Below are 23010 nucleotides of genomic sequence, written 5' to 3' on the forward strand. Positions count from 1 at the left end.
GATATCTCAGTGAAGTTTCAATTTGCATTTATCATATTATAAGTGAAATTGAACATCTTTTAATATGGCTAAGGACCATGTTTTATCTTTCTGTAAGTTATCTGTTCATGTCTTTGCCCTATTTCTGTATAGAATTTTTATTCACTTTTTCTTCAATTTTTTAAAAGTTCTTTATAAGTTAAGGAGATTAACTTATATCTGTGATATATATTGTGAATATGTATTTCAACTTGTCATATGTCCTTTGACTTTACTTAATAGTGTTTTATGTCATGCAAATTTTACTTTTTTATGTAGTTATATTTGTCATATTTATCTGCCTCTAGGTTGGAGTCGTAGGAAGTCTTTTTCTACACTGAAACTATAAAGAAATTCATGTTTTTTCCCTAGTACTTGTATAGTTTTATTTTTTACAATTATGAGTCTAATTTTGTTTTCCCAAACAGCTATCCAGTTGCCCCAGTACTTTTTATTGTTACAAAGACTCTCTTTGTTTATTTAAAATGTAACCTTTATATTTGCATATATGGTTAAGTCTGTTTGTGGACTGTTTATTCTGTTCCACCCAGCTATCTATTCATGTGCCAGTACCACACTGTTTTAATTTTAGAGGCTTTGTAGTGTGCTTTAAAAGTTTAGAGGCTTTGTAGTGTGTTTTAACATCTGACTGAACTTAGTCCCTCTCATAGCTTTCTTTCCAGTATTTTCCTAGCTCTTATGTTTTATTTTAATTGTAGAGTCAACTCATGTAGCTATATGAAAAACTAATTGCTATTTTTGTTGGGATGACATTAAATTTGTGAATTTGAGGATAAGTAAAATAACTCTGGCAAAATATATATAACTGGGTTCTAGTGATTATGATATAAGGATATTACTATAAGTTTTCTAATTTATCAACCTCTTATTTTTATTTGAGAAATATTTTTCTCATATCTGTGAAATAATATAAGGAAATCAAATACTGACTGGTGTTCAATTTCTGTTTTAGATTTCCATGGTGTCGGTAATTCATATTCCTGATAAGACTTATAAACTCTCCTGTAGGATATTATATCAATATTTACTCCTAGCTCAAGGTCAATTTCATGATCTTAAGGTAAGTTGTACCCTCTAGTCTTACTTTTGTCTTTTCTGTTTGCAGAGTTTCAGAGAATGACTATTATAAGGAGATAATAATATTTTCAGTTACTTATCATAGAAGTTAACTTTTATTGGATTTGCTAGTTCATATGTTTTTAGCAGCTCTTATAACCCCTATATTTGAAGCATAATTGTCATTTGTAATTATTTTTACATTTGTTTCTTTGATTTTCAGCAACTTTTCATGTCTGCAAATAATAATTCTACTCCCTCCAGCGATTCTTCTCCAGAAGAAAAAAACACAGACCGAAGTTTGCTAGAAAAGGCAGGACTATCTGAAAGTGAAGTGGAGCCTCCAGAAGAGAATAGCAAGGACTGTGTGGTTTGCCAGAACGGGACTGTGAACTGGGTGCTCCTGCCATGTAGACACACGTGCTTGTGTGATGGCTGTGTTAAGTATTTTCAGCAGTGCCCAATGTGTAGGCAGTTCGTTCAGGAATCTTTTGCACTTTGCAGTCAAAAAGAGCAAGATAAAGACAAACTGAAAAGTCTCTGAGGATGTTATAACAACTGAAAAGTACACTACCCACTGAAGATGCAAACTGCATTCTTGGAATTAATCATAACATGGGATCTACAGTATTAACCATCAGTGAAAATTCTATTTTAACTTCATATTTGTACGATACATGGATGGCGAAAATTAATTATTCCTTGCTGTTCAGTATGGCAAATACTGAACTTCCACTCTGTGTCAATGCATAAAAACCTATTCAACCTCTTGTGAAGAACGTAAACATTTGGCCTTTTATCAGCTAGAGGATTTCATGTAATATCAATTAGAAAAATTCTGAAAAGCAATCCACCTAAAATTTGAGAAAGTAAAAGTCTTAAGATTTCAGACTGTTTTTTCTTTGATGTAATCTGGAGTGCAATTGGGTAAAAGCTGAATTCTTCTTAAAATAATTGTATGTTTCTTAGTTTACAAAAGAGTTGGAAAGGGCTTCTAACTTTAAATCCTTTCCTGAAATATCAGTTTTTATAAACATCCATCTGTTTTGGTTTCTCATTTTCCTTATAATCATAGTCACATAAACATATCTTAATTTTTAAATATAGCTTCTTAAATTATAAATGCAAGAAATAATTCTTGACTGTTCTCAGTATATCATAGATTTAAATGATACTCATTTATAGGAAGCAGATATATAAAACATGGATAATAAAATTTCTTGGATAATTAAATTTATTGTCAAGTATGATTAGATTAGTAGGATATGACCTACTAGGGAAGATCTGTGAGACTCTCAATACCTTACCTTAGATTTCCTCCTGCATAAAGAATCCATCCAAAACTGGAGAGGTTTCAGAGCCAGAAAAATCACTAAAAGAAACAAACTATTTTTTTCTAGTGTGTGTGTGTGTTTTAACGCCAGATTAACCCCATGTCCTTCTGAATAGTAAATCACTTTGTTTATCCTATGTTACGTCCTCTTAGGAGTTGAGGAACCTGGTAGTCAAAAAAAGCCCCATTCCCCACTTTTCCCAAGATGATTAAGAAGAATAAAGTAAAACAGAGCTTCCTGTTTCTTCAATGGAAATTACCTTTAATTCACTAAGAAATTATATCATGGCAAATAAACTGTGACATGCAGGGAGATTTCCAAGCCTTATTTTGTCCTGTTTGTATTAAAAATTATGCCTTATCTTTATATCATTGTGTTTATATAAGATTATTTTATTCCCATCAAATATAGCACTCTCAAAAAGATACTACTTTTTCTTCATTTTATAAACCAAATCAAATTTCATCTGTATTCAATAACTAGGTAACAAATATCTTCTAGGGGCCAGATACCTTTTGGGAGTCTGAGCTACAAAGAATCTGACAAGGCTCCTGACCTCAAAATATCTGTCTCTAACAGAAGCATTGATGCCTTATTAGAAGCACATCCCTGACTGAGATGTTCCTTAAGCCCTGTTCTAAGCCTGGAACCCGGTGGTCAAAAGCTACAGTCCTTGTTGCAGTTGGCTAGCTATATAGCAGTTCATCTGGGAACTTCACTTTGTATATCGATTGCAGGGGACTACTCAGGGGTCATTTTGACATCCTTATCATCCTGCTTCCCTTTACAGGTCTGTTTGTACCTAAACTGTCCTAGACACATGCTTACTTTCTCATCTTAGGTAGATTCCACCTGCAATCTTATGCTATTTTTCGTAACTTTTTTTTTATTGTAGTAAAATAGATATGACGTAAAAGTTACCATTTTAACCATTCTGAAGTATGCAGTTCAGTGGCATTAAGTACTTTCATGTCGTTGTTCGACCACCACCAGTTTCCATCTTCAGACATTTTCCATTATCCTAGACTGAAGCTCTACACCCATCAAACAGTAACTCCTTATTCATTACCTGTCCCTTCAGCTCCTAGGCAACCACCGTTCTGTCTTCTGTCTCTGTGAATTTGGCTATTCTAGGTACTTCATAGGCATGAAATCATACAATATTTATCCTTTGGTGTCCAGCTTATTTCACTAAGTATAATATCTTCAAGGTGTGTCATGTCTCAGAATTTCTATTTTAAGGCTAAAAAATATTCTGGTATATGTATATATCATAGTTTGTTTATCCATTCACCCATCATTTTTCATAGCTCTAAAAGATGATTTGCCCTTCATTCCCCTCTGCTGCAACTAAAATAATTGTTTTTCCTAACCTCAATAGTAATAAATATGTGAAATCTGGTAAATAATCAATTAAAAACAAGTACACTGACTCTTAGAGGCTTATGCCATAATTTGCCAATGGCAATGAATAAGAGACATCTTGTGAGAGCATCTATAAAAGCATCTTATTTGACTGGACCACTAGATGAAATGTGATTTAGGGCTTGCCTGGTGGCTCAGATGGTAAAGAATCTGTCTGCCGATGCAGGAGACCTGAGTTCGATCCCTGAATTAGGAAAATCCCCTAGAGTAGGAAATGGCAACCCACTCTTCCCTGAAGAATCCCATAGACAGAGGAACCTGGTAGGCTACAGTCTGCTGCTGCTGCTGCTAAGTCACTTCAGTCGTGTCCGACTCTGTGCGACCCCCTGGACGGCAGCCCACCAGGCTCCCCCGTCTATGGGAGTGCGAAGAATCGGACATGACTGAGCAATTAACACTAAATGCACTAAGTGGTTTATATAGAGTAGTTGGTACTTTCCGAAAATCTGAACCAGGGATACATTAAGCAGATCTAATAGGTGACTAGCCACCTCCTTTTTCAATGACCCATTTTTCCCAGCTTGGCACCTATGAGAGTTCCTAATGTCTAAACAATGTCTAAACCACCTCTAGGGGAGGAACTTAACAACTGTTACATAACAGCTCAACACAAATCACTGAATTATTTCCCATTGGAGCTATTGTATTTTTAAAGCCTTCCCACTAATTGTGGAATGAAGAGTTTTGTCTTGGCTTGTGGGAATTTGAAGCATCAATATAGATAATCTGGGGTTTAGGAAGAGTGGGTTGAGGTGATTCATTGCAGCCTCCTCTATTGAATCCTGCCTCAGATGGGCCCTGTTCCACTGGATAATTCCTGAACTCCATTACCTAGATTTTGAACTCTGAATTCCTTTCTGTATTTCCCTATATTTCTCCTGAATCTTCCTTCTTGTCATCACAACCTCTAGTTTCTGGGTCCCCGAGTCTATTCTAATTATTCATTAACTTGCTCCTGGGTTGCCTGCTTAACTGTTTCAAATATGTTATGTTATCATCTTAACTTGCTTTCTTAATCTCTCCACTCTACCTGCCCCAGGAATTCACATACTTGGCTTACCTCAATTATGCTTCTTTACTGCTATTACCACAGAAGTTCAAGTGGTCTAACTAATTAAGAGTCCACTAAGAAACTTCTTTGCTTAGTCACTCCCAGGTGTTCACTGCTGCTCAACAATCCTTTTATTGTTTTCCTAATGGACCCTCTACTGAACTCCCAACAGCTATTTCTCTTCCACTCTTCTCAAGTTCTGTACACTACCACTGCTATATCACTTTCAGAAAAAACCTTCAAAAGATGGGTTAAAATGACAGACACTAAAGTCATTATATCTTGAGTTTTTAATCCCAGCTCTTCCACTTCTCCCTTGGACAAGTTACTCAACCTCAGTCACTCTGATCAGTTTCCTCATCTATAAAAATAGTGATAATAGAACCTACCTATAGGCTGTTGAGAATTTTCTACATGTGAGCTGAGAGTTAATATATGCATGAAGAGTTAATATATGTGTTGAGAGTTAATACGTGTGTGAAGTAGTTGGACCTGGGCATAGCATATACTATTCTCTCATGTATGACAGGTATTACTGTTAGTATCTTGTTTACATATTCAAAGCCACTCTTTTCTCTCTTCCCCCAAAGAGGAAGTATATTATATCTCCTTTTGGGGCCAACACTGCTTATATTCTTGATCTCATCTCTTTTGCTCCCTGAACTCTAATTATTCAGTAACTGAATGATTACTGAGTGCCAAAGACGTTTACACATTGTGTGAGCACGAGAATACAACAGTGAAAAAAATACACAAAACCCCTCATCTGCATGGACCTTACATTCTAGGAAAGAGAAGGACAAATTAGTAAATGATACCATGTATCAAGTGGAGGTTAAGTGCTATGGAGAAAATCAAAGCTGAGATGGTGAGTTGGCAATGAGAAAGATGGAAGTGAGGATTCTACTTCAAATGCAATGGTCAGGAAAGGCCTCACCAGGAATTTATTAATAGAGAACTGTAGAAGACCAGGAAGTGAGCTGCGTATATCTAGACAAAGACCTAAGCCACTGCAAGGCTGAGAGGGGCACTTAACTGAGACGGAAGCAACTGAGAAAAGTGGTTTTGGAGGAAAAGAGTTGCTGTGTTTTTGCTCCATTTTGGATGCCAGTCAGACATCCAAGTAGGGATCTCAAATAAACAGGTGAATATAGTTCTCTGAGGTTCAGAGGAGAGGTCTGACTGGTAAATTTCATCTTACCTTGATGCCATGTCATCAGCATGGCATTTAAAGCCGTGAGTCCACGTGAGATCACTGATGGGCTGAGCGCGGGGATAGAAGTGGTCCATGGACTGAGGGGATACTCCAGCATTTGGGCAGACTGGGGGTGGCAGGGGACCAGTACAATGAGAAGTAAACAGTGAGGTAGAAGGAAAATCAGAAGAGTGGGCTTTGCAGACCATCCCAAAATGGAGTTGTATAAAACAACCCCCATTTTATTATGCTCACAGATGGTGTGGTCAGGTATTGGGACAGGATATGGCAGGGATGGGGATGTCTAGAAGCTTAGCTGGGAAGACCCAAATGACTGAAGTGACTCAAGGCCAGAGGACTAAAGTTATCTGGAGGCTCTTCACTTATGTATGTGGTGCTCAGGCTGTGATGATCAAAAGCTGGGATGAGCTGGGACAACTTGTGGCCTCGTTGGGTGGCTTGGACTTTGTCACAGCCAGGTGGTCTTAAGAGAAATTCCTTAAATGGGGGCTCAGGATTTCAAGAGTGAGTGTTCCTACTAAACAAGGTAAAAGCTGCAAGGCCTTACCTGTTTTTGCCTTTTTTCTTTTTAACAGCTTAACAGAGATACAGTTTAAATACCATATAATTCCCCCATTCAAGAGTTTAATGTACTCACAGAATTTTCCAACCACCACTACAATTAATTTCAGAACACTTTAATTACCCACAAAAGAAACCCTGTGTACATTTAGCCATCACCCCAAATCCCTGCCATCTTCCCCCAACCCTATACAACCACCAATTTACCTTCTTTATAGTAAAAAGTGTAGATTTGCCTGTGCATGCATGCTCAGTTGCTCAGTTGTGTCTGACTCTTTGTGACCACATGGGTGGTAGCCCACCAGACTCCTATGTCTATAGGATTCTTCAATAATACTGGAGTGTGTTGCCATTTCTTCCTCCACGGGATCCGTCTCATCTCCTGCATTGTCAGGTGGATTCTTTACCACTGCACCAGCCTATTCTGGACACTAAATAGAATGTAATTACATGTAGAATCACAAATGAAATCACACACACCATGTGGCCTTTTGTAACTGGCCACAAAACAACACTTAGCATAATGTTGTAAGGTTCATCCATGTTATAGAATAAATCAGCGTTTTACTTTTTTATTGCCAAATAATATCCCATTGTGCAGCTATAACACATTGTATTTATCCAGTCATCAGTTGATGGACATTTAGATTTTTTCACTTTTCAGCTATTATGAAAAATGCTGCTGTGAACATTGGCTACAAGTTTTTATGGGAACATATGTTTTAATTTCTCTTGGGTATATGCCTACAAGTGGAAGTGCTGGTTCATATCACAACTCTATGTTCAACAATTTGAGGAACTTCCCAACTGTTTTCAGAGCAGCTGTACCCTTTTACATTCTCACCAGCAATGAACAGGGTTCCAATTTTCTCACATCCTCGTCAACGCTTGTTATTACATTTTTACTATTGCCATCCTAGTGGGTGTGAAGTGGCATCAAAATTTATTGGGTAAAAAAATATATATAGCATAAAATTTACCATTCTTACCCTTTAAAAACGTATAGTTTAGTAGTGTTAATACATCACATTGTTGCACAACAGATCTCCAGAACTTCCATTTTGCAAAACTGAAACTCTGCACCCTTTAAACAACAACTCCCTATTTCCCCCTCATGCCAGTCCCTGGCAACTACCATTCTACAGTATATCTCTGGTTTTAATTTGCACTTGCCTAATGGCTAATGTGGAGCATCTTTTCATGTGCTTATTAGCCATTTGTGTATTTATTTAGACTCAGTACTCTTGCCTGGAAAATCCCATGGGCAGAGGAGCCTGGTGGGCTGCAGTCCATGGGGTCGCTAAGAGTCAGATGACTGAGTGACTTCACTTTCACTTTTCACTTTCATCCATTGGAGAAAGAAATGGCAACCCACTCCAGTGTTCTTGCCTGGAGAATCCCAGGGACGGGGGAGCCTGGTAGGCAGAGTCAGACACTGAAGCGACTTAGCAGCAGCAGCAGCATGACCCATTTTAAAATTGAATTGACTTTTTGTTATTGACTTTTAAGGGTTTATATTCTATATACAAGTCCTTTATCAGATATATGATTTACAAATATTTGCTCCCATTCTATGGGGGGATCTCTTTTCATTTTCTTTGTGGTGCTCTTTGAAGCATGAAAGTTCTTAATATTTATGAGGTCCAACTTAGCTGTTTTTTCTTCTGCTACTGTTTTGTTGTCACATCTAAGAAAGGTTTGCCTAACTCAAGGTCACAAAGATTTAATCCTTTTTTTTTAAGTTTTATCATCTAGGTCAATAATCAATTTTGAGTTAAATTTTGTATATGATATGATTCAACTTCATTCATTTGCGCATGGAAATCCTCAACAAAATATTAGCAAACCAAATTCAACAATAATGAAGAGAATCATACATTGTGATCATGTGGAATATTTTCCAGGGAGGTGAAGGATGCTTCAACATATGCAAATTTATCAGTGTGATTAACCAAAGGATAAAATTCAGATGATCAAATCTTAAAAGTACTGACAAATCACTGCAGTAATTTTAAACAGAGCAATACAGTCAGATATGCATTTAAGAAATGTCAGTATTAGAAGTGCTTTGAATGTAGCGATCTACAAAGTGGAATGTGGGGAAAAGATTGGAATTCATGTTTATTTTTATCTGCATAAGAAATTAAATTTTACTAATCTCGGATTAGCTGCAGAACATGTCAATTACTTATGAATAAATATATAAACTTGTAGGATAGTTTAGAGTTTGAAATGAGAGAAGACTAACAATGGTAAAATCAGGATTGAGATACTATTACAGTAATCCAGTTGAGAAAGAGCAAGATCCTAAGGACTTAATCAATTTGGATCATGGAGATGAGAGGTGTAGTTCAGTTCAGTTCAGTTTCTCAGTCCAACTCTTTGTGATCCCATGGACTGCAGCACACCAGGCTTCCCTATCCATCACCAACTCCCAGAGCTTGTTCAAACCCATGTCCATCGAGTCGGTGATGCCATCCAAGCATCTAATCTTCTGTTGCCCCCTTCTCCTCCTGTCTTCAATCTTTCCCAGCATCAGGGTCTTTTCCAGTGAGTCAGTTCTTCACATCAGGTGGCCAAAGTATTGGAGCTTCAGTTTCAGCATCAGTCCTTCCAATAAATATTCAGGATTGACTTCTTTTAGGATTGACTGGTTTGATCTTTTTGAAGTCCAAGGGGTCTAGGATAGCTGTTAGTTGTGGGCTGGGTGAAGTTGATAACAGTTGGTAAAACTGGTAAGATTCTGTCTTATTCACGTTTGTACACTCAGAACACCATCTATTCATCTAATGAATACTTGGGTCTTATTTGGATTAGCTGCTGTGCTTGGTGCTAGAGCTAGAGGATGAACACGATACGGGAGGTCTTTGTCCTTGTGGAATTCACTTGAATGAGTGGAGGGGACTAACAATAAATAGTAAATTTAACAAATAAGATGATACTGCTTATGCTGCATACTCCAAAGGAAAAAAGCAAATTACCAGGTAACCAGATAGGATGGTGTTGGTGGAGGTCTCTCTGAAGAGCCTACAACTGAGCTGAGCCCTAAGGATTGAGGAAACCAGCCTTGTCAGAAGCCTGGGTACAGGATATTGGATGGAAGAAGCAAAAAGCACAATATGAAAAAGAACTTGGGTGGTAGAGGAAGAGAGAAAGTCCTATGGGCCTGGAAGTGGGTGAAGGAGGAGGAGGTATGTGGATGCGGTTGGAGAGAGGGCAGACCTTGTCATGAGCAGGAGTCAGGATGGTCCTCCTGCAGTGGGAAGACATTGGAGAGTCAGAGCAGGGAGGTAACCTTGTTGCACTTTTAAAAAACTGAGGGGGGATGCATTTGGGGAGGGTGGAAGGGGCAGAATCAGGAGTTCAGTTTTAGGCATTTGAAGTTTGAGCTGTGATGTTAAGCCTGCATTTAGGCTTGTTTCACTTATTTCGTTGAACTTGCAGGCATTTAGGTTTGTCTCTCTTTACTGTATAGGTCGTATGGAAGTTCTGCAAATCCACACCAGGCATTGGACTGTCAGTCAGGTTCAGGGAGGAGCAATAGCTGTCATAGACTTTTGATGCTCTGCTGCTGCTGCTGCTGCTGCTAAGCCACTTCAGTCGAGTCCGACTCTGAGTGACCCCATAGATGGCAGCCTTGTATTTGTGCCAGCAATTGTTATTCCCTCTCAGATGCAAACCCACCCTTCTATACTTGGCTTTGTGATGCTGGTGTGTGTGTTTGTGCTCAGTTGATAAGTCATGTCTGACTCTTGTGACCCCATGGACTGTAGCCTGCCAGGTTCCTCTGTCCATGGGTCAGAATACTGGAGTGGGTCGCCACTCCCTTCTCCATGGGATCCTCCTGACCCTGGGATTGAACCCACCTCTCCAGCTTGGCAGGTGGATTCTTTACCACTGCACTACCTGTGAAGCCCGATGCTGGGGTAGGACTCAGCAAACCACATTTCTGCTTTGTCAGCGGGCTCCCTATGAGACTTTGTAAACTAGAACAATAGAGGGAAACTGGAAGACAGGAGGAAGAAGGGATTTGCTCCTTCCTGTTGGTTTCCTGTGGGCTTCATGCTAGCTTCCTGTTCCTGTGAGCATCACTCAAGCCTCGCTTCTTTACCTTGACATTGCTGGTTGATTTCAGAAGTGGCAGTTGAAACCAGATTGCAGTCCTCTCAACATTTGCCAAACCTGCCTCCTCAACCCCTTGAGGACACGGACCCCAGCCTAGCAGTGCCCCCTCCTCAGAGACCTGAGTTCTAGCTCTGAGGAGCCCCTCCTCCAAACCTCTAAGTTTTTATCATTCCAACTTCTTCATTTTGTTTTCCCAGCCCTCTGGGTGATAGCTGCTTCCTGCAATTGCTACCTGTGAGATACCTTCGTGTTCTTTCGACTTTTTAGCAACCAACTCTTTATATTCATGGTCTCTGATAAAAATAACTAGTGGTTTCTGTTTCCTGGCTATACTAATTGATACAATTAGATATTACCTCCTAGATACCTGGCTCAGTTTACACAGCAGATAGAAAACTGAGACCAACTTAGGTTGAATAGCCCATATCACACATCCACTATGTGGTAAAGATAGGATTTGAATCCAGTTCTGCTTTGTTTTATTTTGCCGGAAGCTTGTGCTCATAATCACTAATCACCTTCCTACATTGGCTGAAAAGTACCTGCTTTTCAATATTGAACTGTGGGTACAATTTTAAATTCTTTCTTCATTTTTATTGTTTTCCTTGTTCTTTTTACATTTTTATTTTTTAATTGTAGGATAATTGCTTTACAGAATTTTGTTGTTTTCTCTGAAACATCAATATAATCAGCCATACGTGTACATATGTCCCCTCCCTCTTGAACCTCCCTCTTATCTCCCTCTCCATCCCACCCCTCTAGGTTGATAAAGAGCCCCTGTTTGAGTTCCTTGAGACATATAGCAAATTCCCATTGGCTATCTATTTTATATATGGTAATGTAAGTCTCCATGTTGCTCTTCCATATATCTCACTCTCTCTTCCCCTCTCCCCGTGACCATAGTCTGTTCTGTATGTCTGTTTCTCCACTGCTGCCTTACAAATTAATTCATCACAACCCTTTATCAGACCAGCATTTCCCAAACCATGTCCCAGGCAACACTGTACTACAAGACCTATGAAGAAGGCGTTCTGGGCTCCAGGAACTTTCAATTCAGTTCAGTCGCTCAGTTGTGTCCGACTCTTTGCGACCCCATGAATCGCAGCACGCCAGGCCTCCCTGTCCATCACCAACTTCCGGAGGTCACTCAGACTTATGTCCATCAAGTCCGTGATGCCATCCAGCCATCTCATCCTCTGTCATCCCCTTCTCCTCCTGCCCCCAATCCCTCCCAGCATCAAAGTCTTTTCCAGTGAGTCAACTCTTCGCATGAGGTGGCCAAAGTACTGGAGTTTCAGCTTCAGCATCATTCCTTCCAAAGAAATCCCAGGGCTGATCTCCTTCAGAATGGACTGGTTGGATCTCCTTGCAGTCCAAGGGACTCTCAAGAGTCTTCTCCAACACCACACTTCAAAAGCATCAATTCTTCGGCACTCAGCTTTCTTCACAGTCCAACTCTCACATCCATACATGACCACAGGAAAATCCATAGCCTTGACTAGACGGACCTTAGTCAGCAAAGTAATGTCTCTGCTTTTGAATATGCTATCTAGGTTGGTCATAACTTTTCTTCTAAGAAGTAAGCGTCTTTTAATTTCATGGCTGCAGTCACCATCTGCAGTGATTTTGGAGCCCAGAAAAATAAAGTCTGACACTGTTTCCGCTGTTTCCCATCTATTTCCCATGAAGTGATGGGACCGGATGCCATGATCTTCGTTTTCTGAATGTTGAGCTTGAAGCCAACTTTTTCACTCTCCTCTTTCACTTTCATCAAGAGGCTTTTTAGTTTCTCTTCACTTTCTGCCATTAAGGGTGGTGTCATCTGCATATCTGAGGTGATTGATATTTCTCTCGGCAATCTTGATTTCAGCTTGTGTTTCTTCCAGTCCAGCGTTTCTCATGATGTACTCTGCATAGAAGTTAAATAAGCAGGGTGACAATATACAACCTTGATGTACTCCTCCTCCTATTTGGAACCAGTCTGTTGTTCCATGTCCAGTTCTAACTGTTGCTTCCTGACCTGCATACAGAATTCTCAAGAGGCAGGTCAGGTGGTCTGAGATTCCCATCTCTCTCAGCATTTTCCACAGTTTATTGTGATTCACACAGTCAAAGGCTTTGGCATAGTCAATAAAGCAGAAATAGATGTTTTCTGGAACTCTCTTGCTTTTTCCATGATCCAGCAGATGTTGGCCATTTGATCTCTGGTTCCTCTGCCTTTTCTAAAACCAGCTTGAACATCAGGAAGTTCACGGTTCATGTATTGCTGAAGCCTGGTTTGGAGAATTTTGAGCATTACTTTACTAGCATGTGAGATGAGTGCAATTGTGTGGTAGTTTGAGCATTCTTTGGCATTGCCTTTCTTTGGGATTGGAATGAAAACTGACCTTTTCCAGTCCCGTGGCCACTGCTGAGTTTTCCAAAATTGCTGGCATATTGAGTGCAGCACTTTCACAGCATCATCTTCCAGGCTTTGAAATAGCTCAACTGGAATTCCATGACCTCCACTAGCTTTGTTCGTAGTGATGCTTTCTTAGGACCTGCCATATACTGTACTCTCCAGAAGAGCACAATGAACACTAGCACAACAAAGGCTCTGAGAAATTTTGCAATAAAATTTAAATGTGTAACCAGGCAGTTTCTCATACATTTTCTAACTAGGGACATTTCAAGGATGTGGAAAATGTGGGATTAATCAATATTTAATGTATCCTATGCAACAGTAGTATCTGGTTAAAAGAAAGTTGGTGCCAGCAGTCTTGGAATGTTCTCATCACAGATAGGTTGCTTTAAAGAGTATTGGAGAAGGGGAGTCTGATCTTTGTTTAGATTATAGAAATATGACTTTAGATGTGTACATTACAGAATTTCAGCTATTTAGGGATTGTTAGGGAGTTTGGGATTGACATGTACACACTGCTCTGTTTTAAATGGATAACCAACAAGGATCTACTGCATAGCACAGAGAACACTGCTCCATGTTGATGGGAGGGGAGTTTGGGTGAGAATGGATACATGTATATGTATGGCTGACTCCCTTTGCTGTCTACTGAAACTATCACAACATTGTTAATCAGTTATGTGCGTGTTAAGTAGTATGTGTGTGTTAAGTATTATGTACGTGTTAAGTCGCTTCAGTCGTGTCCGACTCTTTGCAACCCTATGGACTGTAGCCCGGCAGGCTCCTCTGTCCATGGGTACTTCTCCAGGCAAGGAAACTGGAGTGGGTTACCACGCCCTCCTCCAGGGGATCTTCCCAATCCAGAGATCAAACCTAAGTCTCTTATGTCTCCTGCATTGGCAGGTGGGTTCTTTACTACTAGCACCCCTGGGAAGCCCGTTAATCAGCTATGTTGCTGTTCAGTCACCCAGTCGTGTCTGACTCTTTGCAACCCCATGGATTGACTGCAGCACGCAGGCCTGTTGGTCCATCACCAATCTCCCAAGGTTTGCCCAAATTCATATCCATTGCATTGGTGATGCCATTCAGCCATCTCATCATCTGATGCCCTCTTCTCCTTCTGCCCTCAATCTTTCCCAGCATCCAGTGAGTCTGCTGTTTACATCAGATGACCGAAATACTGGAGTTTCAGCTTTAGCATCCGTCCTTCCAATGAGTATTGAGGGTTGATTTCCCTGAGGATTGACTGGTTTTGACTCCTTGCTGTCCAAGGGACTCTCAGGAGTCTTCTCCAGTACCACAGTTCAAAAGCATCAATTCTTCAGCTCTCTGCCTTCTTTACGGTCCAGCTCTCACAACCTTACCTGACCACTGGGGTGATCACAGCCTTGACTATATAGAACTTTGTCGGCAGAGTGATGTCCCTGCTTTACAACACACTGTCTAGATTTGTCGTAGCTTTCACCAAGAAGCAAACATCTTCTGATTTCAAGGCTGCAGTCACCATCCACAGTGATTTTAGAGCCCAAGAGGAAATCTGTCACTACTTCCACCTTTTCCCCTTCTCTTTTCCATGAGGGAATGGAGCCAGATGCCATGATCTTCATTTTTTAATATTTAGTTTTAAGCCAGCTCTTTCATTCTCCTCCTTCATGCTCATCAATCATCTATACTCCCATACAAATAAAAAATGATCAGCTATATTCCAATACAAAATTAAAAGTTTAAAAATAAAGAGGAGTTTGTTAATTTAGGAAAAAATGTCAGCTGTTAGGTTAGTAAAAAAGAAATTGCTGTTTCGTATTGTTGAACATTGCCATTTGATATTGGAATGCTCTCTTAAACAAATGTGGTTATACATCATTTTAATGTCCATTTCTCGCTTATGCGTTTTTTTTTTTGGCTAATGACATACCTTCTGTTTATTTTATATTATACTATAGAAATAATGTTAGACAAAATGCAGATTTGAGCAATTTTTTTATTTGAGTTCAAAATGAGTCATAAAACAGTGGAGAAAACTCAAGACATCTACAATGCATTTGGCCTGGAACTGCTAATGAAATGAACATAGAGTGCAGTGGTGGTTCAGGAAGTTTTGTAAAGGACTCAAGAGACTTGAAGATGAGGAGCATAGCGGCTGGCCATCAGAAGTTGACAAGGACCAACTGAAAGCAATCATCAAAGCTGACTTTCTTACAGTACACGAGAAGTTGCCAAAGAACTCAACATGAACCATTCTATGGCCACTAGGCATTTAAAGCAAATTGGGAAGGTGAAAAACCTCGATAAGTGGGTGCCTCATGAGCTGACCACAAATTTAAAGCTGTCAAATAAGTTGTCTTCTCTTATTCTACACAACAATGAACCATTTCTTGATCACATTGTGACATGCAATGAAAAGTGGATTTTGTACAATAATCTGCAATGACCAGCTCAGTGGTTGGACCAAGAGGAAGCTCCAAAGCTCTTCCCAAAGCGAAACTTGAACCAAAGAAAGATCATGGTTACTGGTGGTCTGTTGCTGCTCTGATCCACTGCAGCTTTCTGAATCCCAGCGAAACCATGACATCTGAGAAGTATGCTCAGAGATCGATGAGTTGCACCAAAAACTGCAATGCCTGCAGCCGTCACTGGTCAACAGAAAGGGCCCAATTTTTCTCCATGACAATGCCTGACTTGCACAATCAGTGCTTCAAAACTGGGCTATGACTTTTTTCTTCATCTGCCATATTCACTTGACTTCTCACCAACTTGACTCCCAGTTCTTAAAGCAACTTTTTGCAGGGAAAATGCTTCCACAACAAGTAGGAGGCAGAAAATGCTTTCCAAGAGTTCCTTGAATCCTGAAGCACAGAGTTTTACACTATAGCTATAAACAAACTTATTTCTCACTGGCAAAATGTGTTGTTGTAATTGCTCTTATTTTAATTAATAAAAATGTGTTTGAGCCTAGTTATGATGATTTAAAGTTCATGGTCCAAAACTCCAATTACTTTTGTGCCAACCTAATATTTAAAACTGTGGACATGTTTCAAGAGCATTTTCAGTTCGAAAAGATACTGGCAATTCTTAAATCAACTACTTCTAGACAAATAATTTTTGCTTTCTTTCCTCTCATGATATTCTAGGGCAATTTATCCCTCTAAAAGATCTAAGCTCCTACTTTCATAATCCTAACCTATACAAAGCCTGTAAATAGGAGTAGTTTACAACACTTATATTTAACCTTTTGACTATATTTATTTGCAAATTTATCTATGATGTAAGATATTTTACTGTAAAAAACCTATAGCTTAAAATTTCACAGATTTGCTTATTTTTAAAAAGTGTGAACCCATCTGCATTTGTGTTTGAAATTGTGGTTCAATTGAATTTGTGTTTTATTTAAGTGCCAGGTAGCAAGTTTGGATTATACTCTTTAGAAATCAGTCAAAAAGACCATTTACCTGAATATACGCCCTACAAACTAGAGTTCACCTTTCTTATCAAACTCCATTCTAGAGAAAGCTGTCTCAAAAGTTGTCTTCATGCAACATTAATCAGCCTTAAAAAGGAATAACATTCTGATACATGCCATAATATGGATGAAGCTTGAAAACATTATGCTAAGTGAAATAAGCGAAACACAAAAGGACAATATTGTATGAGTACACTTATGAGGTACCTAGAATAGACAAATTCATAGAAACAAAAAGTAGAAACGGTGGTTCGCAGAGACCAAGGGCATGGAGGAATGAAGATTTATTGTTTAACAGGTACAGAAATTCAGTTTGGTAAGATGAAAAAGACCTGGAAATGGATACTTCAAGATGGTTGTACAAACAATGTGAATACTTCATGTGATGGAATTTTATACTTAAGACTGGTTAAAAGGGTAAACTTTATGTTATGCATATTTTACCAAAATTAAAAAAAAATCTTTTCGTCATGAATTCAACAAGTCCATCCAATTCATATTCATGTTTGACTCCTGAAGAGTAACTAATCACATCTGTTATGGCCTTTGAGTGAAGTGACATGAAATGAAAACTGCTCAGTCATGTCCGACTCTTTGCAACCCCAGGGACTGTAGCCTGCCAGGCTCCTCTGTCCATGGAATTCTCCAGGCCAGAATACTGGAGTGGGTAGCCTTTTCCTTCTCCCAGGGATCTTCCCAACCCAGGGATCAAGCCCAGGTCTCCCACATTGCAGGTGGATTCTTTACTGTATGAGCCACCAGGGAATGGCCTTTGGGTAGTGGAATTCCTTTTTTGTTTTTTAATTAAAGAAAATTTAATTGAAGGATAATTGCTTTACAACGTTGTGTTGGTTTCTGCTGTACAACAATGCAAATCAGTCATAATTATATATGTATCTCCTCCCTCTTGAGCCTCCCTCTCCCCTCCTATCCCAACTTTATAGGTCATCATGGATAGTTTTCCTACCATTGGGTTTAAGAAGTCTTTTTTTTCCTGGAAAAATCCTCTAAATTGAGGAACTGAAGAAAATCTGAAAACTATACTGAGAGTGGTAAGAACTTCAGTGAAAAGCAAAAGCAGATTCCTCAAGAGTCCCACTGCTTTACCACTGGCTGGTCCAGCCAGGTTTACTCTGGGCCAGTCAACAGCCCAGGTTGGATGGCATCACCGACTCGATGGACATGAGTCTGAGCAAGCTTTGGGAGTTGGTGATGGACAAGGAAGACTGGTGTGCTGCAGTCCACGGGGTCGCAAAGAGTCAGACACGACTGAGCGACTGAACTGAACTGAGTCACTGAACTGAACTGAGTCAGCAACCATGATCCTGGCGCCGGCATAAAACGGTGCTAGGGATATAGGAAATTGGTGCTGGCCATTAGCTCTCTACCCTGGGCTAACAGACTACCGGCTTTCTCTCTGAATGTGTGCCCCTGCCAACACTGAGATATTTCTGAACTCCTTCTAATGAGATCTGAACTCAAGTTTAGTCTCCCTAAGCCACGGCTCCTGGGCCTCACCCAGCTTGCCTTTCACTGTTGCTATCTTAGCAGACCTGACTCCTGATTTAGCCTTCCCACATTCCATCTGTCACCAGTTCTGCCGTTTCTTCCTCCACATCGCTCTCTTCATCCCCTCGAATCCTAATTCAAGCCCTGGTAATCCTCTCCTAGGCCTTATTACAGGGCTTTTGAGAGGGCACGTTTTTGAAGAATGAAAAAGCGTGTTTCTTTATGAGGCAGACCCAAGATGTAAATTAGCCAAATCAACATACTCTGTGCCTACAAAGAAGGAAAACTAATATATATCAAGTACCTACTATGTACAAAGTAACGTGCCAGTTATTTTCAGACCTCGTGACAAGTTTACGAGAGCAGGCGTTATAATTATTTTTAAATAATATTCTCAGTACAGAAACTACTTAACTGTGGCTGTGCTTACTCTTCAGGAAGCACACTAGATCCTAGTGGCAAATAATACAGAGATAGAGTTTTATCAGAGGAGATGCCAGCTTGGCTCACTTTCAATCAGTCTTCAGATTTCCTCACCCCTGGGTACTTCTGTTCAGTCACCCAAGTCTAATATTTTCATAGTCAAATCCTTCTCTACATCTTGGCCAGTTTAGCTTATTCTTGCCTCCATGCTCATCAGTCCCGCACCTTTCTGAGTACAGTGTACAGAGAAGGATCTGGGCTTGTCTCCTGGCTTCCCTCCCTGCCAGCCATGTTTCTAGCTCACCTATTAATAAAATCCCACTCCTCCCATGTTACTGCCTAATCATCTATTCTCTGGAAGTTAGAATTTGCACTAAAACTTCTTTTCCAAGTCATGTGGGTATTTAGTAACTGTTAGCCACTTCTTAATCTTCCCAGGTGGTGCTAGTGGTAAAGAATCTGCCTACCAATGCAGGGAATGTAACAGACACGGTTTTGATCCCTGGGTCAGGAACATGCCCTGAAGGAGGAAACGACAACCCAGTCTATTATTCTCACTTGGAAAATCCCATGGACAGAGGAGCCTGGAGGGCTACAGTCCATGAGGTCGGCAAGGAATCGGACTGAGTGTCTGATTCAACGACTGTCTGAGCACAGCCACTTCTTAATTATCCATAAAAACTGGGTAGAGGTTCAAATAGGAAAAATCCGTATTTAAGACAAAAATAAATATTTAACTGAGAGTATTGGTTTCCTTCCTTCAGGGTGACTTCACTCTGTGAGGAAGTGAAGCAGCCTCACTGGGTTTCATCTCCACTCTGGGTTTCATCTCCACTACTAGGGGAAAGGCCCAGAGGCAAGGGGAGTCACAAGTATTGTGAACCCACAAAAACAAGGCAGGTTGGCAACTCATTGACGCTCCTTTTTGTATTTTTCAAAAAATAGCCCCCAAATTAGCTTAATCTTTCCTTAGGTCAAAGGCTGCTGTAAGCAGTACGGTTTTCCAGTAGGTGGCAGTATTTTCTTTCTTCAGTTTAAATAGAATTCAATTTGCTTCAAGGTTTGTTGGTTTTGTTTTTTAGTTTTACTATTGAGTTAGTAAACTGCAGGTGACAATAATTAATGAAAGTGACTTTTCCCACTTTCTTTAAAAAAAAAAAAAAACACTCTCGGAGGCTTCCGGAAGCCCCAGGTGGGCAATTTCTGTTTTGGTTGCAGTTGATAGCAGGGTGTATACTGAGATATCCTGTGCTGGAAACTTCTTCCCCATTTTCTGATAGCGATTATTACTAAGTACTAGCTTAGTAATAATAATAACTAGCTTAGTAATGATAATAACATTTTGGAGAAAATGAAGTCAAGATTTCCTGCCTCTGTAATAACAAGACAAAACAAAATTAAACCATTGACTCTAGAATTCTTGATTTCGGGGTAAAATATTCATTAAATTATGCAGATACCTTTCCTGGCTGGCTAATAATGAGCTTAAGAAAATTATTCACATACCCTATTTTAATGGTAACACCTAAATTTCTGCAGCTCCACAGACCTTTCAATACCCCAGCAGATGGTTAGGTCCTGTCACGTGTCTCACAGGAACTAAATGGTGCAGAAACTAGGTTTGAGGGAGGAAGGAAGAAATGATTGAAAATCCAGGGACATATGCTGGAGTTAAAGAAGGAAGTGTTAAATCCGTGGATAATATCTCAGACACTTTATCTTCAAAAATACTGTATTAGCGAGAGTAAAGAGGCTGGATTTGAAGCATGCGTTTCACAAATGTCTCAGAAGTACTCATACAGAAAGCCACAGGTTGCTGGAGAAATGTTCGAGGGCTCTGTGTTTTCACTTAAAACATGGGGAATAGTCTGGATTTGGTCACCAAGTCCTCTTGTGCATATTCAAATAATATCAGAAGGCACCGAGATTTTTAGGTTTTAGGGTATTTTTAACCAGTTCTCTACCTTGGAGACCAGCCGAGGCCACTTTCCCAGACCTCCCTGTGCTGCCTGGCCTCAGCGCCGCACCCCCCATCCCACAATTGCACCCCACCCCCTGGCGCGCGCGGCGAGGACCTCTGAAGCCTCGGCCCAGGCCTCGCGCACTCTGCAGGGCCAGGTGAAGGCTGCCCAGCCCTGCGACGACGCAGACGCGCTGACAGGTGGCCTCGCCCGCCTCCTGGCCCCCCGCGGCGGAGCTCCTCTCCGCTCCAGGCCCGCAGCCCGAGCCGCAGCCGCAGCCAGCGCGCCAGGCATAGTTTCCCAGCGGGCCCCCAAAGTCGGGCGGCTTCCCCAGGGGAGAGCGAGGCCCCAAAGGGGCCGGGGCCGCCCACAAGAGCAAAGGACATCTGAGGTCCGACCCGGGCGAGGGGTGAGCAGCCCAGGAACTTCTCGCGCTCATAGAGGACATGGGCAGCACGGAGCCTGGTGCCCAGGCACTTCCAGCCCTGCATACGACCCCTCGGCCTCCTCTGCCTTTTGCTTCTGCGACCCCTGAACCTGTCCACACCCGCAGCGTCCTTGACCCTAAGTCTCTGCCACCCTCGGGCCCCAGTAGGGCCGAGGGGTCACCGGAGTCCGCGCACCACATTCCCAAGGACGAGCAGCCGGTGGCAGCACCGCCCCCGCTCAAGCACCCTCCGGGTCCCCTCCCGTCCGCAGTCCGGCTGCTTAAGCGCCCTGGCCCCTCCAGAACAGGCAGGCAGCAGAGGGCCGGAATTCACTTGGACCCCTCCCCTTCCCCAAACTTCTTCCCTCTCCGCCCCGCCGTTCCTCCAACCCGACCCCTCTGCGCCATCTGGCTCCTCCCTCTCCGCTCCCCTCCCCTTTTCTGGTCCCCACTTAGGAATCCACCTCCCCCCACCCCCGCCGCCGGCCGGGTCCGGGGATCCTCCCCCGACTCCCCCCGCGTGCCGCCGCCGCCGCCGCCCGGGTTCCTCTCCCCCCGCTCGGGCGCTCCCTGCCAAGCCCATGATGTAATGGTGTATGTTAATCAGTAGCATGTGGGGAGCTCCGGCTCGGGCGGCTCAGTCCTCCGCGAGCCTACACTGGAGGCGGCAGGAGCGGCGGCGGCGGCGGCCCGATCCCGCAGCGCCGCACTCTCTCCGCGCCGCCCGCCCCGACGGCATGGCCCGCAGCCCGCCCTCCGGGCGCCCCCAGCCTCGCTGAGAGCCACAGCCGCCCCGGACCCGCGCGTGGGGCCCCGAGCCGCCGGGATGAGCCGCTCCGAGGTGAGCGCACTCTGTCCTACGCCCCAGGCCGAGGGGCCCGCGGTCTCTGGGTCCCCTTCCCGGGGGCCTTCCCCCGCCTCCGCTCGAGAAGTTCTGGGAACCGGGAAACTGGGGTGCTGAGAGCGAGCCGCCCCTCGAGGGCTGGCCGAGTCGCTGGGCTCTCTCTTCTTCGCCGCTGGCGGCCACCCGGACAGGGTTAGGACTGGGGGAGCCCTCGAAACCGAACTTTTCTTCTTCGCGGTCGTTCGGGGGCGTGTGCCGGCGGCACGGAGCCGCAGTCCCCACGGAACCGCCCTGCCTGCCGCGGGGGGCAGTGCTGTGGGCACCGACTGTCTCCGCGCTCGGCGTGCGCCAGTGGCCGTGCCGACTTCGGCCTGGGACGCGCGGGCCAGGCGCTGGGCCGGCCGGACCCGCCCGTAGGCGGCGGGAGCTGGGGCAGGATGCCTACAGCACACACACGAGTACACACACGCGCGCACGCACACACACGCACACATCTGAACGCTTAGGGCGAAGCGGACCCTCAGAGACCTCCCGGGTGGGCTGGAGCCGAGCGGCGCGCGGGAGCCGAGGCTCCGGCTGCGCCTCTGCCCGCTGGGCGCTGAGCTCTGGGTGGGGAGAGTTTATTTTTGTCTCGAGCTGCTGCCGCGGCTGCTCACGGCCTAAATCCAGAGGGGCGCCTGGCGGTGGAGATGCTGGCTGTTGCTGTAGATGGAGCTGCAGCCGTTCGGCTGCTTCTCCGAGAGGAGGAGGAGGAAGAGGTGGCGGAGGAGGAGGAGGGAGAGGAGGAGGAGGAAGGAACTCGGGCTGCCGCGCCTCCGCCTCTGCTTTGCATTAGCCCCCACCCCCACCCCCGCGCCCCTTCGCAGCCGCAGTGCAAGTTTTCTGCGCGAGGAAGATCTGTTGCTGGTGCGGGCGTTTGCAGGCACAGCCCCCGAGGCCACCCCGGGCGGGGTGTGTGGGGAGCACTAGCCGTTCGCAGCAGCAGCAGCAACAGGAAGCCGTGCGGTCTTCCTCACGCACCTGGGAAGGAGGCTTCTTGCCTTTCCCAGAACGGGAATAGCTCCTCTCCAGCATCCGGGTGCGGAGGGGGCGGCCGGAATTTGGGAGACTAAGACCCCGCGGCGCGCCCCCCTCCGCCCCCTCAGATGCACTAGCTTCACCGGCGCACTCCCTCGCTG

General features: G+C 43.0%; 2 protein-coding genes across 5 annotated transcripts in view; both read left to right on the forward strand.

The window, feature by feature from the left end:
* The window catches only part of CGRRF1 (cell growth regulator with ring finger domain 1), a 63101-nt gene that overhangs the window by 25341 nt on the left and 14750 nt on the right, over window positions 1–23010 (forward strand). Inside the window, exons 5-6 of the mRNA XM_004010659.6 lie at window positions 992–1099; window positions 1319–21829. Coding sequence (XP_004010708.1) covers window positions 992–1099; window positions 1319–1639 — 429 coding nt within the window. The 3' untranslated portion in view covers window positions 1640–21829. The remainder of the gene's footprint in view (window positions 1–991; window positions 1100–1318; window positions 21830–23010) is intronic.
* SAMD4A (sterile alpha motif domain containing 4A) overlaps window positions 21628–23010 on the forward strand; it is a 227157-nt gene continuing 225774 nt past the window's right edge. For 2 of the 4 annotated variants that reach the window (XM_027971877.2, XM_027971880.2), the window contains exon 1: window positions 21628–21829. The gene's annotated coding sequence lies outside the window, so the exon portion shown is untranslated. Of the gene's footprint in view, window positions 21830–22694; window positions 22911–23010 lie in introns of those variants that run through there. The other 2 variants (XM_042252547.2, XM_027971879.3) reach the window with 2 other exon arrangements.

This window comes from Ovis aries, chromosome 7 (assembly GCF_016772045.2).
Source record: "Ovis aries strain OAR_USU_Benz2616 breed Rambouillet chromosome 7, ARS-UI_Ramb_v3.0, whole genome shotgun sequence".
In the NCBI taxonomy this organism is placed as follows: domain Eukaryota; kingdom Metazoa; phylum Chordata; class Mammalia; order Artiodactyla; family Bovidae; genus Ovis; species Ovis aries.